Source organism: Rhinopithecus roxellana, chromosome 5 (assembly GCF_007565055.1).
Source record: "Rhinopithecus roxellana isolate Shanxi Qingling chromosome 5, ASM756505v1, whole genome shotgun sequence".
NCBI lineage: Eukaryota > Metazoa > Chordata > Mammalia > Primates > Cercopithecidae > Rhinopithecus > Rhinopithecus roxellana.
In genome coordinates this window covers 131,639,397-131,654,943 of record NC_044553.1, presented here as the reverse complement: position 1 = coordinate 131,654,943, position 15,547 = coordinate 131,639,397, and the positions used below count along the sequence as shown (strand labels likewise).

The following is a 15,547-nucleotide window of genomic DNA, read 5'->3' as shown; positions in this document are numbered from 1 at the left end:
TGGAGTTTTACTATGTTGGCCAGGCTGCTCTTGAACTCCTGACTTCAAGTGATCCACCCACCTCAGCCTCCCAAAGTGATGGAATTACAGGCGTGAGCTACTGTGCCTGGTCCACGTTGTACACTTGAAATATGCTTTTAAAAACCATGCCCATTGGACTTGGGTATTGGTTACATGGTGGTTCCCTTTAAAATTATTGATGATGGTCAGGTGCAGTGGTGCATGCCTGTAATCCCAGCACTTTGGGAGAGGCCAAGGTGGGAAGATTGCTTAAGCCCAGGAGTTTAAGACCAGCAGGGGCAACATAGGGAGACACCATCTCTCTTTTTTTTTTTGAGATGGAGTTTCGCCCTTTCACCCAGGCTGGAGTGCGGTGCCATGATCTCGGCTCACCACAACCTCCGCCTTCCGGTTTCAAGTCATTCACCCACCACAGCGTCTTGAGTAGCTAGGATTGCAGGCGCCCGGGACCACGCCCGGCTAATGTTTGTATTTTTAGTAGAGATGGGGTTTCACCATGTTGGCCAGGTTGGTCTCAAACTCCCGACCTCATGATCCGCTCGCCTGGGCCTCTCAAAGGGCTGGGACTACAGGCGTGAGCCACTGCACCTGGCCTTTTTTTTTTGAGACAGAGTTTCCTTCTTGTTGCCTAGGCTAGAGTGCAATGGCGTGATCTGGGCTCACTGCAACCTCTGCCTCCTGGGTTCAAGAGATTCTCCTGTCTCAGCCTCCCAAGTAGCTGGGATTACAGGCACATGCCACCACACCTGGCTAATTTTTATTTTATTTTATTTTATTTTTATTTTTATTTTTATTTTTTTTTGAGACAGAGTCTCGCTCTGTCACCCAGGCTGGAGTGCAGTGGCGCGATCTCGGCTCACTGCAAGCTCCGCCTCCCGGGTTCACGCCATTCTCCTGCCTCAGCCTCCCGAGTAGCTGGGACTACAGGCGCCCGCCACCTCGCCTGGCTAGTTTTTTGTATTTTTTAGTAGAGACAGGGTTTCACTGTGTTAGCCAGGATGGTCTCGATCTCCTGACCTTGTAATCCGCCCGTCTCGGCCTCCCAAAGTGCTGGGATTACAGGCTTGAGCCACCACGCCTGGCCTATTTTATTTTATTTTATTGAGACAGGGTATGGCTCTGTTGCCCAGGCTGGAGTGCAGTGACACGATCTCGGCTCACTGCAAGCTCCGCCTCCCAGGTTCACGCATTTCTTTTATCTCAGTCTCCCAAGTAGCTGGGACTACAGGAGGCTGCCACCGTGCCCAGCTAATTTTTTGTATTTTTAGTAGAGATGGGGTTTCATCATGTTGGTCAGACTGGTCTCCAACTCTTGACCTCAGGTGATCTGCCCGCCTTGGCCTCCCAAAGCGCCGGGATTGCAGGCATAAGCCACCGCACCAGGCCTCTATTTTAAAATAAATAAATGAATCATTATGGAGGATGTGAGTTTAATGAACTTTTCCGTATATTTTATAAAGTTCACAGTGTGCATGGGTTGAAAACGAAAAGAAAGATGCCTGTCAAATAACTAATAAAGACTAACTAGGCAGTTTGGTAGGCCAAGATGGGCGGATTGCTTGAGCCCAGGAGTTTGAGACCAGCCTGGGCAACATGGTGAAACCCTGTCTCTGCCAAAATACAAAAATGAGCTGGGCATGGTGGCATGTGTCTGCAGTCCCAGCTACTCAGGGGGCTGAGGTGGGAAGATCACTTGAGCCTTAGAGATCAAGACTGTAGTGAGCTGAGATCATGTCACTGCCACTGCACTCTAGCCTGGGTGACAGAGTTAGATCCTGTCTCAAAAAAAAAAAAAAAAGACGAAATGTCAAGAGGCTGATAGGTAATCTAAACCCCTGTGGTGCTTTTTAAAATTTTTCATGTTATTAAAACATTTTTTTGCCAGGTACGGTGGGTCACACCTATAATCCCAGCACTTTGGGAGGCCAAGCCGGGTGGATCACCTGAGGTCAGGAGTTCAAGACCAGCCTGACCAACATGGCAAAACCCCATCTCTACTAAAAATATAAAATTTAGGTGGGTGTGGTGGTGGGTGCCTGTAATCTCAACTACTTGGGAGGCTGAGGCAGGAGAATCACTAGAATCTAGGAGGTGGAGGTTGCAGTGAGCCAAGATTAAGCCATTGTACTCCAGCCTGAGTGAGACTGTGTCTCAAAAAAAAATTGTTTTTATAAGATGGTGTCCCACTATGTTACCCAGGCTGGTCTTGAACTCCTGTGCTCAAGCATTCCTACTGCCTCAGCCTCCCATGTAGCTGGGATTACAGGCATGTGCTTCTACACCCACTGGCTCATCTGTGGTGCTTCTGAATCTAATATTCACCAGCCCAAATTTCTAAGAATGGGCAATAGGGTCCCTAAGGTCTCAAAAGGGCTTCAGCAGACTCAAGTTTGGGATCCAGCATCTACTAAAACAGGTTTTAACTATTGCACTTTTCTAAGAGAGTCACATATAATCGCAAGGGAAAAGATAAAACAGTATGACTTGAAATTTTGTGTTGTGGCCTGGCATCTTGGGGTGGGACTTGGCCAGGCCAGCTATGGGAACTGTCCCAGATTGCATCATCTCTAAGAGTTCTCAGAGCCTCGGGTCATGTGTACTCTAAATGGGGCTCCGTGCCCAGCACTGGCATTCTTGTGGAAGTCTGGACAGACATGGCACCAGCTGCATTCCTGGGTTGCAGAGTAACACAGGAGGTAGCTTCATCTCAGGATATCAGCTCTCTACTGTAGATCTGGTTATATTCTACTGCTACAAAACCATGAATTCCTTCAGAAAAAAGGTGCTGGAAGCTGGCAGCGGTGGCTCACACCTGTAATTTCAGCACTTTGGGAGGCTGACGCAGGAGGAATGTTTGAGCTCAGTAATTCAAGACTAGCCTGGGCAACATTGGGAGACCCCATCTGTACAAAAAATTAAAAACTAGTCAGGCATGGTAGTGTATACCTGTGGTCTCAGATGCTAGGGAGGCTAAGGTGGGAGGATTGCTTAAACCTACAAGGTTGAGGCTGCAGTGAGCCATGACTGTGCCACCGCACTCCAGCCTGGGCAACAGAGTGAGACTCTGCCTCCAAAAAAAAAAAAAAAAAAAAAAACCAGAAAGGAAAGAATAAATTAAGGTTTTTTTTTCTTTTAATTACAACTAAGGTTTAAGAAAAATCAAGTTTATTGTAGAACTATTTATATCAAGTAATATAAATATTGTCTTTCTTTTTTTTTTTTTTTTTGAGACAGTATCTTGCTGTCACCCAGGCTGGAGCACAGTAGCACGATCTCGGCTCACTGCAACCTCTGCCTCCCAGGCTCAAGCGGTTCTCCCACCTCAGCCTCCCAAGTAGCTGGGACTATAGGCATGCGCCACCGTGTCTGGCTATTTGTTTGTAGAGACTGGGTTTTGCCATGTTGCCCAGGCTTGTGTTGAACTCCTGAGTTCAAGCAATCCACTGGCCTTGGCTTCCCAAAGTGCTGGCATTACAAGTGTGAGACACCATGCCAAGCCTAAATTGTTATTTTATTTCACATTTATCATTGTAAAAATCACTTATGTAATTCATCTAACTAATGTTTTATCAGCTTTTGAAACAGTTAAATCCTAAAGGTCCATATGTATAAACAGGAACGTAAAATTTATTTGCACTAGGAGAATCCTTATTAATCCAAGGAGAAGATATCAAAGAAAAAAGTATTTGTTTTTAAAATTTTTAGTAGTTTTATATCTAACTAGTAATCAGTTTATAGGCAAGATGTTAACTTCCATTCTTAAACGAGAAACTCAAATCTGATATACTTTTTATATTATGTGCTTTTCTCCCACAGTAGGTAATAATTTAATTAATTAACTAATTAATTAATTGTTGAGGCAGAGTCTTCCTTTGTTGCCCCGGCTGGAGGGCAAGAGTGCAATGTCGGCTCACTGCAACCTCTGCCTCCCGGCTTTAAGCAATTCTCCTGCCTCAGCCTCCCGAGTAGCTGGGACTATAGGTGCACGCCACCACGCCTGGTTCATTTTTTGTATTTTTAGTAGAGATGGGGTTTTACCCCGTTGGCCAGGCTGGTCTCAAACTCCTCAACTCAAGTGATCCGCCCACCTCGGCCTCCCAAAGTGCTGGGATTACAGGTGTGAGCCACCATGCCTGGCTCATTTATACTCATTCAGTACATAACTATTGAACTCCATTTATGTACCAGGCACTGTTAATTGATGTTACTCACTTTTCCTTTCAGAACTAAAGCCTTATCAGTTGTGTGTTCAGATAGGAAGAAGAGACTTTTTCCACTTCTTCTGTTTTGTACAGTTACTCCCTTCCCAAACTGATAAAGTGTACAATTATAGAAATCTTAAAAACTCATTCTTACTGGTAAATTCATTTTAATAATGAGGGGGAGAAACTTTAAGTAGTTATTAAAAAGAAAAGAATGAATACACATACACACACTAAATGTGGCAGATGTTTCCAGGAGAGATTAGCAACAGAGGCCACATGATCAATAAAATTTACAGTTTTGCTGGGATTGTCCCCTCTTGGCCACCCAAGTGTTTGTGGAAGAAAGTCTGGAGTTGTTTCCAAGCATCCACCTGAGCCATGGCATGAGCCCTGGGCTCCCCTCCGAAGATAACAGGACTGTCCACCAAGACATGCAGGGAAGCCCGGCACAGCGGGAAGTAAGGAGGCTCAATATAGTGTCCCGCCCCTGCGTAACAGATGATCTGGGGCTTTCTCCTCCCATGGGCCTGCAAGCGTTTACAGGCCTCATTAGCATAGAACTCACTCTTCCAGTTGTGGTCATCCTGACCTACCAGGAACAGGAAGGTGCTCTCTGCCCTTTCCACAGGAATGAAGCTCTTCTGGTCAGGTCCTTCCAAAAGGCTGTTCAGGATATCCACAATGTCTGCATAGCCATCTTTGGTCACCTTGATGCGATTTCTGTTGACGCCCACAGGGGGCAGGCTCTCACCCTTGTAGTGTAAGGTTCCCCCAACATTGGCCACAGAGCCGTTGATGATGACAGCGGCTGTGATGCCCTTCAGGAAAGAGGCCATGGAAAGGCAGAGCTCACCCCCTTTGGAAATTCCAAGCAGCCCAACTCCTGGACTTTTACCTGAGAAAGGCACAAGGAAAAAGAAGAATGACTTCACAAACAGTGGAATATGGTGAGTTGTGCCCACCCTGGAAGTTACTTGAACCTGAGTCTGAATCTGGGTTCTGCCATTTACCCGGATTTGCAGCTTTGGGAATTTACCTCCCCTCTATCTCTTCCTTTCCACAATTTCTTCATCACCACTCTTGGTGATAACCATGTGGAAGATCTATCAACTACTCTGGTTTCTCAGTTCCTTAATCTCATATCTCCCATGATCTTTTTCTCTCTCCCACCTGAGCCACCCATTCCCACTGTCATAACTAAACTGAGTCATCATCAAGAAGTACATCATCTCACGGCCAGGCGTGGTGGCTCACACCTGTAATCCCAACACTTTGGGAGGCTGAGGCAAGTGGATAACTTGAGGTCAGGAGTTTGAGACCAACCTGGCCAACATGGTGAAACCCGGTCTCCACTAAAAAAAAATACAAAAATTAGGCCAGGCATAGTGGCTCATGCCTGTAATTCAGCACTTTGGGAGGCCAAAGCGGGTGGATCATTTGAGGTCAGGAGTTCAAGACCAACCTGACCAACATTGTGAAACCCCACTTCTACTAAAAATACAAAAATTAGCCGGACATGGTGTCAGGTGCCTGTAATCCCAGCTACTTGGGAGGCTGAGGCACAAGAATCACTTGAACTTGGGAGGTGGAGGTTGCAGTGAGCCAAGATTGCACCACTGGACTCCAGTCTGGCAACAGAGTGAGACTCCATCTGAAAGAAAGGAAAGAAAAGAAAAGAAAGAGAGAAAGAAAGAAGAAATAAAGAAACTGTCTATAAGAAGTGACTAAGGCCGGGCGCGGTGGCTCAAGCCTGTAATCCTAGCACTTTGGGAGGCCGAGATGGGTGGATCACAACGTCAGGAGATCGAGACCATCCTGGCTAACACGGTGAAACCCCGTCTCTACTAAAAATACAAAAAAAAAAAAAAACTAGCCGGGCGAGGTGGCGGGCACTGTAGTCCCAGCTGCTCGGGAGGCTGAGGCAGGAGAATGGCGTGAACCCGGGAGGCAGAGATTGCAGTGAGCTGAGATCCGGCCACTGCACTCCAGCCTGGGCGACAGAGCGAGACTCCGTCTCAAAAAAAAAAAAAAGAAGTGACTAAAAAAGGTATTGTGTGTTGGGATAGGGAATGGCTGTCATGAATAAGCCAACTTCTGTGAACACGCAGACCATTCAAGAAGAGACCTGATACATCATAGCCCATAAATCTGAGAGAAGAATAACCTCAGGATGACTGAGCAAGTAGTTCACGGCTTCTTCAAAGTACTCCAGATGGAGGATGTCCATGGTCTTGGGGAGGTCTTCATAGTTATAATAAGCCAGAGCCATCACAGCAAAACCCTTCCCAGCCAGCAGACTAGCCCGATACTCCAGCAGGCCACCTCCAGTTCCGAGTATGTCCACAATCCCAGGAAAGGGCCCAGGTTCTTGGGAAGAAACAAAGCAAAACGCAAAGCTAAGCTATTCCTGAAACAGCTGGATGGTTTCTTATCAAGTTAAACACACACTTACCATACATGTGACCCAGCAATCCCACTCCTAGGTATCTTCCCACGAGAAATGAAAACCTGTGTTCATCCAGAAACTTCTGGCAAGTGTTGATAATGACTTTACTCATTATAACCAAAGACTGGAAACAACCCATATGTCCTTTGACTGGTGAATGAATCCATTTAATGGTGCACCACCAAGAAACAGCAAGAAAGACAGCTACGTACAAGAGCACAAATGCCTCTCCAGTGCACTCAACAGAATGCACTTATTCAACGGAGACAGACTCAAAAGGATACTCGTTCTGAATGACTTCACCTACTGAATATTTTTACCATTTACATTAAAGGTTTGTATTTCACACAAGAAAAATAAAGAATAATGTGGCCAGGCGCAGTGGCTCACGCCTGTAATCCCAGCACTTTGGGAGGCCAAGGCGGATCACGAGGTCAGGAGATCAAGACCATCCTGGCTAACACGGTGAAACCCCATCTCTACTAAAAATACAAAAAACCTAGCCGGGTGTGGTGGCAGGCACCTGTAGTCCCAGCTACTTGGGAGGCTGATGCAGGAGAATGGTGTGAACACAGGAGGCAGAGCTTGCAGTGAGCTGAGATCACGCCACTGCACTCCAGCCTGGGTGACAGAGCGAGGCTCTGTCTCAAAAAAAAAAAAAAAAAAAGAATAATAACGCAGGCTGGGTGCAGTGGCTCACTCCTGTAATCCCAGCCCTTTGGGAGGCTGAGACGGGTGGATCACCTGAGATCAGGAATTCAAGACCAGCCTGGCCATCATGGTGAAACCCCGGCTCTACTAGAAATGCAAAAATTAACCTGGTGTGGTGGCGGGCACCTGTAATCCCAGCTACTTGGGAGGCTGAGGGAGGAGAATCGCTTGAACCCGGGAGGCGGAGGTTGCAGTGAGCCAAGATTGCGCCACTGCACTCCAGCCTGGGGGAAAGAGCGAGATGCTGTCTCAAGAGGAAAAAAAAAAAGAATGTAAATACCTTATGGGCAACACTTCAAGAAATAGTTCAGTGCTGAAACCCTCAAACCACCAAAGTCCCACAGACCCCTGTGCCCTTTCCTCACTTTCCAGTATCCTGGACTTTCTGTGTATCACTCTCTTGGTTTTCTTTATAGTATTACCACTTAGATATGTACCTTAAACAATATTTTATTTTGCCTATTTTTTGAATTGTATCTAAATGGAATGATACTGAATGTGTTCTCCTAGGGTTTGACTGTTTCACCCAACAGTGGTTTGGAGATTCATCCATGTTGATTCTTTTTTTCCTTCTTTTATTTTGTATATCTTGATAGATGTTGATTCTTGTAGCTATAGTTCAATCACTTTGACTGCTGGAAATATACCTCAGTTTATTAATCTGGTCTATTGTTGATGGACATTTGGGCTGTTTCCAGTTGGCTTTGCTCTTTGCTTTTTTAAATTAATCCAGACTGCTCATCTGCAATGGCTTTCCTCTTATAAGGAATATGCCTCCTGGTGCACATGTACCAGTAGAATAAGATACTTAACTTTATAAGTTAAGACAAATTGTTTCCCAGAGTAGATGAACATGTTGACTCCTTCTAGTAGTGAGTGTCATTTCCTCCATATACTGGTCAGCAATTGATAATGCTGGCTCTTAAAAGTCAGCCACCTCCGAGGGTGTGAAATGTCCTCTGTTGTTTTATTTTGCATTTCTTTATTAATAAGGATAAGCATCATTTCATTTTTACATTGGCTGATTGCTCTTATAACCTCAAATTTCCATTTGACAGCAAGAGGCCTTCCTATTGTAAATACTAATTTACATAAACCTTAACATACTGTGGGAGTTGAAAGAAAAGTTGCAAAAATGAGAAACTTTTTTTTTTTTTTTGAGACGGAGTTTTGCTCTGTCGACCAGGCTGCAGTGCAGTGGCTGGATCTCAGCTCACTGCAAGCTCCGCCTCCCAGGTTTAGGCCATTCTCCTGCCTCAGCCTCCGGAGTAGCTGGGACTACAGGTGCCCGCCAACTCGCCCGGCAAGTTTTTTGTATTTTTTTTTAGTAGAAACGGGGTTTCATCGTGTTAGCCAGGATGGTCTCGATCTCCTGACCTCGTGATCTGCCCGTCTCGGCCTCTCAAAGTGCTGGGATTACAGGCTTGAGCCACCGCGCTCGGCCAAGAAACTTTTAAAAGAACATTTGTGGGCCCCATGCCCCTAGGATCCCGAGAAACCTCAGTGCCCCAGCAGCGATGAGCACAGCCCATGCGTGTGCTGATGGACAGGGACCCCGTGCTGGCAGCTTCCAGACGGCCTCCTGCTGGGCTGCAGCCGACCCTCCTCAGGGAGCTGCCTGTGACACTGCAGCAGCGCCGCAGCTTCCTGGCCTGGAAGCAGTACCGCACCCTGCTGCCGGACCTGGTGGATAAAGTGGCCCATGGGTGTGAAGCCCTAGGCTTTTCCTTAGATGTGGAGCCCAATCCCGGAGGGCCTTGCGAGAGACGAAGCACATGCAAAACACAGAGGTCTACATACTGCACCAGCCCCTGCCGAAGTATGACCACTGTGTGCGTGAGAAGCACCTGGGTTAGAGCAGCACCTGGAGCCCCAGCTTGTGGAGCAAATAATCCTGACAATGGACAAGACCGTGGTCTTTGCGGACTTGCTCACTGATGACAAGGATACCATTCGAGGCCGAGAGGAGAGGCCACAATCAGTACCTGGTCCTACCCTTCACAAGGAGGCGGCTGCCCTCCTGGAGTGACAACAGGAGGGAGATCATAGACAGCCAGCGGGGAGCTAGGCAGCAGCCCTGCAGGGGGCAGCATCTGCAGCTGGAGCAAGGGCAGGCAGGCAGGCACCGTAACCTCCGTGCCCTCACAGGCCCAGCCACCTGGCACCTCCTGGCTGCCATGGAAATATAGTGAGAAAACCAGTCGGAATTCTTTTTATTTAAAAAAAAAAAAAAAAGTGGCTTCCTGGTCAATACATAAGAACATTAAAAATTGAAACAACTTGAAAATTTTTGTTGTTGTTGTTTTACTTTGTTTTGTTTTGTTTTTTAGATGGAGTTTCACTCTTGTCCCCCAGGCTGGAGTACAGTGGTGTGATCTCGGCTCACTGCAACCTCTGCCTCCCGGGTTCCAGCGATTCTCCTGCCTCAGCCTCCTGAGTAGCTGGGACTACAGGCGTGCACCACCACGGCTGGCTAATTTTTGTATTTTTAGTAGAGACGGGGTTTCACCGTGTTGGCCAGGCTGGTGTAAAACTTTGATCCGCCTGCCTCGGCCTCCCAAAGTGCTGGGATTACAGGCGTGAGCCACTGCGCCCGGCCTGTTTTTTGTTTGTTTTTAATATTATAAGTGTCTTTTCCCTTGCCTTACAATGTCTTTTCTTTTTTTCTTTTTTCTTTTTCTTGAGACAGTCTAGCTCTGTTGCCCTGGCTGGAGTGCAGTGGTGCGATCTCGGCTCACTGCAAACTCCGCCTCCCGCGGTCAAGCCATTCTCCTGGCTCAGCCTCCCAAGTAGCTGGGACTACAGGCTCTCGCTACCACGCCCGGCTAATTTTTTGTGTTTTTAATAGAGACGGGGTTTCACCGTGGTAGCCAGGATGGCCTCGATCTCCTGACTTCGTGATCCGCCCGCCTTGGCCTCCCAAAGTGCTGGGATTACAGGCCTGAGCCACCGCTCCCGGCCCTTACAATGTCTTTTAACTGAGCACTAGGTTGAGGGACCTCTCAGTTTTGGAGCGGCAGAGGCACGTCCCCAACCAGCTTTCCATTCCATTCCTGTCTCCTCACACTAACTTTCGGAATGTTGGAAGCTACATCCTTTCTCCGTGTGAAAAGCGCTGGCACGAAAATAAAATAATAAAAAAACAAGTGTAACCCCCCTCAAAGGGCCGGGTGCGGTGGTTCACCCTGTAATCCCAGCTCTTAGGGAGGCAGAGGCGGCAGCATAGCTTGAGACCAGGAGTTCGAGACCTGCCTGGGCAATATAGACCGGGGATTGGGGGTGGGGGCGGGGAGAGACACACACATACACACACACACACGCAAAATGCGTGGGGGGAGGGACGGGGGGAGACACACACACACACACACACACAAAGTGAAAAGCGCAGGAACAGGGTTGGGCAGACGGGAACAAGTATCAGAGGTGACTCACCTGGAGGCAGGAAAAGAGTCCCGCGCACCCGGCCCGCGCCGCACCCCCGGAGGGAGGAAGTCACGCTTGTGCCGCGCCCGGCACAGCAGCCGCCCGGGCTCGGGGTCGTGGCCATCCAGCACCTCCAGCTCCACGGCCAAGGGCGTTCGCACGTCGCGCTTCACCAGCCGCAGCAAGGGTTTCTCGGGCTCCGAGGCCCAGAGCAGCCCCATGGGCTCAAGCCCCGCAAAGCTGCAGCCCAGCGCGGGCGCGCGCTCCAGGTCCAGCTCGCCGCGGGCGTCGGCGCGGTAGCGTGCGTGGGCCTGGAAAAGCGCGTCCTTCTCGTCGCACAGGGACGCGCGCAGCGTGACCGGCTGCTTCGGGACGAGGCCGCGCACGGCGATTCGCACCAGCTCGTCCCAGCAGCAGCGGCCGGCGGGCTCCAGGATCAGCGTCGCCGCCATCGGAGCAGGAACCTAAATGACCCGGTCAACTTGCCTCATCTGTGGAGACCCCAGCAACTGCGCCCACCTCGTCCTCCAGGGCTGCCGTCGCAGGCTAAGCGCCCCCTAGGGCAGAACTGTCTGCTAATGTGAGCTGGGAAGGCCAGAGTCCAGCCGATCAGTCATACCAAATACAGGCACACTTGAACTTGCTTAAAGTCTCCTGTGTTGAAACCTCCACTTTATGTTGGAAAGCAGCTTCCTAGTTTCTCTTTTCAGAAGCTCGCGGAATGGGCTGGACCAGGCCTGGTTGGTCCCAGCTACTCGGGTGGCTGAGGCAGGAGAATGGGGTGATCCCAGGGGGCGGAGCTTGCAGTGGGCCGAGATCACACCACTGCACTACAGCCTGGGCGACAGAGTGACAGTCCGTCTCAAAAAAAAAAAAAAAAAAAAAAAGCACCAGGCAGCTAGCAGCCTCCAGGCGCCAAACTCCTGATGGCGAAGAGGTATGCAGGACTGAAGTTGGTTTTGATCACTTTGTTGAATAATTCACACTCATTACTAATCATAGGGCTTTTCTGTCAAAATCTGCACCATGGTGTTTGGCTTGTGTGTTCTCTGTATATGCCTATCCTCCACATCAATCCCACATGGAAAGGTGTTGACTTCTTACTAGCTGTGTGACCTCTGAGCTTCATTTCCTACAGGTGTAAAAATAGTCAAATGAGGTAATAGCTATTAATTTCTCGAACTCCTGACTTTGTGATCTGCCCGCCTCGGCCTCCCAAAGTGCTGGGATTTACAGGCGTGAGCCACCGCGCCCGGCAAATAGTTATTATTTTCTTACACTGGTTTCTCATTTTTGTTCCAGTGAGGCAAGTGTTAACTCTTTTTTTTTTTTTTTTAAGAGACAGGGTCTCACTGTGTTGCCAGCCTGGAGTACAGCGGCGGTTTACCATCACTGCACACTTACAAGCCTCAAACTCCCTGGGCTCAAGCCATCTTCCTGCCTCAGCCTCTCAAACACCTCAAGGGACTACCGGAGCTCCCCAGGCATCGGGCTTTTTTCTACTTTTTCATAAGCTATTGGTTCCAACCAGAGATTTTGTTTTTGTTTTTGTTTTTGTTTTTTTATCAAGCTTAAACTTTAGACCCCTTCCAAGCCCTTGTACCTGATTTTATAATTTCCTATCTTTGTAATTAGAGAAACCTACAAATGCATTAAGCTTCAAACCCACAAAACCTGTTTGCCTTTGCTCCTAATAAGGCTGTCCTCGAGGTAAGCCTTTTTATCTCGTTCCAAATGCTCTCATGTCCCATGTCATTATCATACAATTCCCTGTTAGTTCTAATTACCTTTGTATAGGTTCTGTGGCACACATCAAGTATATTCTGTGCATAGAAGTCTCAGGAACTAAAGAAGGTAAATATAATAGTAGCTAACTGTTAATACTTACAAGAACCCTATTAGTAAATTAAGGCCCAGAGAATTTAACTGATTTTCTGAAGATCATACAGCTAGAAAGTGGAAGTTGGGCTAGGTGGCTCACGCCTGTAATCCCAGTTTAGTTGGAGGCTGAGGTGGCAGGGTTGCTTAAGGCCAGGAGTTTGAGACCAACCTGGATAAGAGCCTGTCTCTAAAAAGAAAAAAGGGCCGGGCGCGGTGACTCACGCCTGTAATCCCAGCACTTTGGGAGGCCGAGGCAGGCGGATCACGAAGTCAGGAGATCAAAACCATCCTAGCTAACACGGTGAAACTCTGTCTCTACTAAAACAAAACAAAACAAAACAAACAACCAAGAAAAATACAAAAAATTAGCCAGGCGTGGTGGCAGGAGCCTGTAGTCCCAGCTACTTGGGAGGCTAAGGCAGGAGAATGGTGTGAACCCAGGAGGCGCAGCTTGCAGGAAGCTGAGATGGTGACACTGCACTCCAGCCTGGGCGACAGAGTAAGACTCCGTCTCAAAAAAAAAAAAAAAAAAAGAAAAGAAAAAGGGAGAGAATTCATACCTTTGAAATCTGATTCTCAAGCCTGGACTCTGAACAACTATGCTTTAACTGTCTCTCACAGGTTGGAAAAGAAACTCATATATTGGGGATGTATAAACTGGTATGACCTTTTCATGGCAATCTATGCAAAAATATTTAAAAGATCCATTCTCTCTGACTCACAGTTCCACATCTAGGGATTTCTTTTTTTTTTTTTTTCCCCAATAGAAACCGTGCTATTTTATTAAAATACTGAGTTTTATTTCACATGTATATTTTTGTCTCCCCACCATTTCCATGTCTGACCACCGATACTACTATGTCCTATCATAACATTCCATACATACTTAAAACCAAGCAAAGGGTGGAGTTCCATCTTTAAAAACTAAGCAGGCATTTTGGACAACACATTCTTGGCAATGGAACCTGGACAACATTTATCAAACACGGTAGGGAAAGTTCTCAGTCTGCATTATAAAAAGGACAGCCAGATATTAACTGTTACAGAAATGAAATAGGACGGAAAATTTTTAACAAATTGTTTAAACTATTTTCTTGAAGAGACTTCCTCCACTGCCAGAGATCTTGAATAGCCTCTTGGTCAGTCATCCGGAAGCAATTCTTCACCTAATTGATGAACTTGGCTTCCACTTTGGGAAGAGAACCACCTTTTTCTATACTTGCTTGCATTTTTGCTCTAATGTCTTCTACAGAACTAGGTCCTTTTGGTGTTTTAGGAGTTTTTTCCTGTTTTTTGAAGGATTCTTGTCCTTTTGATCTTGGTGCTGATGATGGTTTTGAGTCTTTTCCATTATGATTTGACTTTTGTGCATTTTTGGCTGGAGTATCTCGTATAGATTTCTTCACTGGTGCTTTTTCTTCAGCTTCCTTATCATCAAAATCATCATCATCATCTTCATCATCATTATCTTCTTCATCATCATCATCTTCTTCATCAGCAGCAAGTTTTACTTTTTTCTGTGGAAACTTGCTACCACCTCCAGGGGCAAACTGCTTTCCAGATATACTCAAGAGTTTCACATCCTCCTTCTCTTCATCTTCTGACTCTGCATCTTCCTCCACAGCTACTAAGTGCTGTCCACTAATATGCACTGGCCCTGAACCACACTTCAACCTTAAGACCACTGGTGGTGTTATTTCAAAGCCCCCAAGGGAAACCGTTGGCTGTACAGACATTTTCAAAGTTGCCAGTGTTACTTTAATTGGACTGCCTGCGTAATTCATTGCCTCTGCTTCAACAATGTGCAATTCATCCTTTGCACCAGCCCCCTAAACTGACTGTTCTTAAAGATAACTGGTGCTCATTTTCGTCATTATCCACCTTAAAGTGATCATCTTTGTCAGCCTTTAGTTCACAACTGACAAGATAGTTCTGGGTCCTCAGGGGGCTCATGTCCATGTCCATCGAATGTTCCATCAGGTGGTGGCATGCACTTAGGTGGGAGAGAAGGCGGACGGAGATAAACGAACACTGCTCCACAGAACAGCTGCGCAGGATGGAATCACACCCTAGGAATTTCTTTTAAGTAAACCTTCATGAACGTGTGTAAATATTTGGCTTCAAGGATGGTTATCATATCATTTTAATAGAGAAAAATTAGAAACAGGTTAGCAATATGAATTTGGTTTAACCAGTTTAATTGTGATGTCATAAATGAAAGCAGTGTAGCCATTTAAAGTTATATAGCAGAAGAATATATGATGAGCATTTTTCCATGAAACTGATGAAAAAAGCAGGATTAGAGAACAGTATATACTTTTTACCAAGATATTAACATATTTTTTAAAAAGACTAGTCAAACACTACCCCAGTAGTTGGGTGCAGTGGTGCATGCCTGTAGTTCCAGCTGTTAGGAGGGAGGCCTAGGCAGGAGATTGCTTAAGCCCAGGAGGAGTTCAATACCAGCTTGGGCAACAGAGCAACACCTCATCTCTTAAAAAAAAAAAAAAAAAGGCAGAAAAGAAAGATAAGACATGAAAATTAAAAAACACACACATCTAACTACTTCAAACTGTTGTTTCTTGAGCCTTGTGGTTTTATGCATAGTATTTGTTTATTTGTTTGTTTTTTAAGACGGGTGTCGGCCGGGCGCGGTGGCTCAAGCCTGTAATCCCAGCACTTTGGGAAGCCGAGACGGGCGGATCACGAGGTCAGGAGATCGAGACCATCCTGGCTAACACAGTGAAACCCCGTCTCTACTAAAAAAATACAAAAATCTAGCCGGGCGAGGTGGCAGGCGCCTGTAGTCCCAGCTACTCCGGAGGCTGAGGCAGGAGAATGGCGTAAACCCGGGAGGCGG

The 15,547-nt window shown here is 46.9% G+C and overlaps 2 protein-coding genes across 5 annotated transcripts in view; both read right to left on the bottom strand.

Annotated features, from left to right (window-relative positions):
• Positions 1-4,373: 4,373 nt before the first annotated feature.
• LOC104662094 (acyl-coenzyme A thioesterase 1) lies at positions 4,374-11,623 on the bottom strand. The gene is given in 4 exon segments (XM_030930990.1): positions 4,374-5,121; positions 6,391-6,593; positions 10,816-10,850; positions 10,852-11,623. Coding segments are annotated over 4 exon segments (720 nt in total). The 5' UTR covers positions 11,259-11,623; the 3' UTR covers positions 4,374-5,046.
• Positions 11,624-13,466: 1,843 nt separating this feature from the next.
• The window catches only part of LOC104656358 (nucleophosmin-like), a 560,652-nt gene continuing 558,571 nt past the window's right edge, over positions 13,467-15,547 (bottom strand). The window contains exon 2 of one of the 4 annotated variants that reach the window (XR_004057475.1): positions 13,467-13,714. Coding sequence is in view for 2 of the 4 variants with exons in the window: in XM_030931563.1 (XP_030787423.1) it covers positions 13,934-14,059 (126 nt within the window). In the remaining 2 variants the exon portion in view is untranslated. Of the gene's footprint in view, positions 14,060-15,547 lie in introns of all 4 variants that reach the window. The other 3 variants (XR_004057476.1, XM_030931562.1, XM_030931563.1) reach the window with 3 other exon arrangements.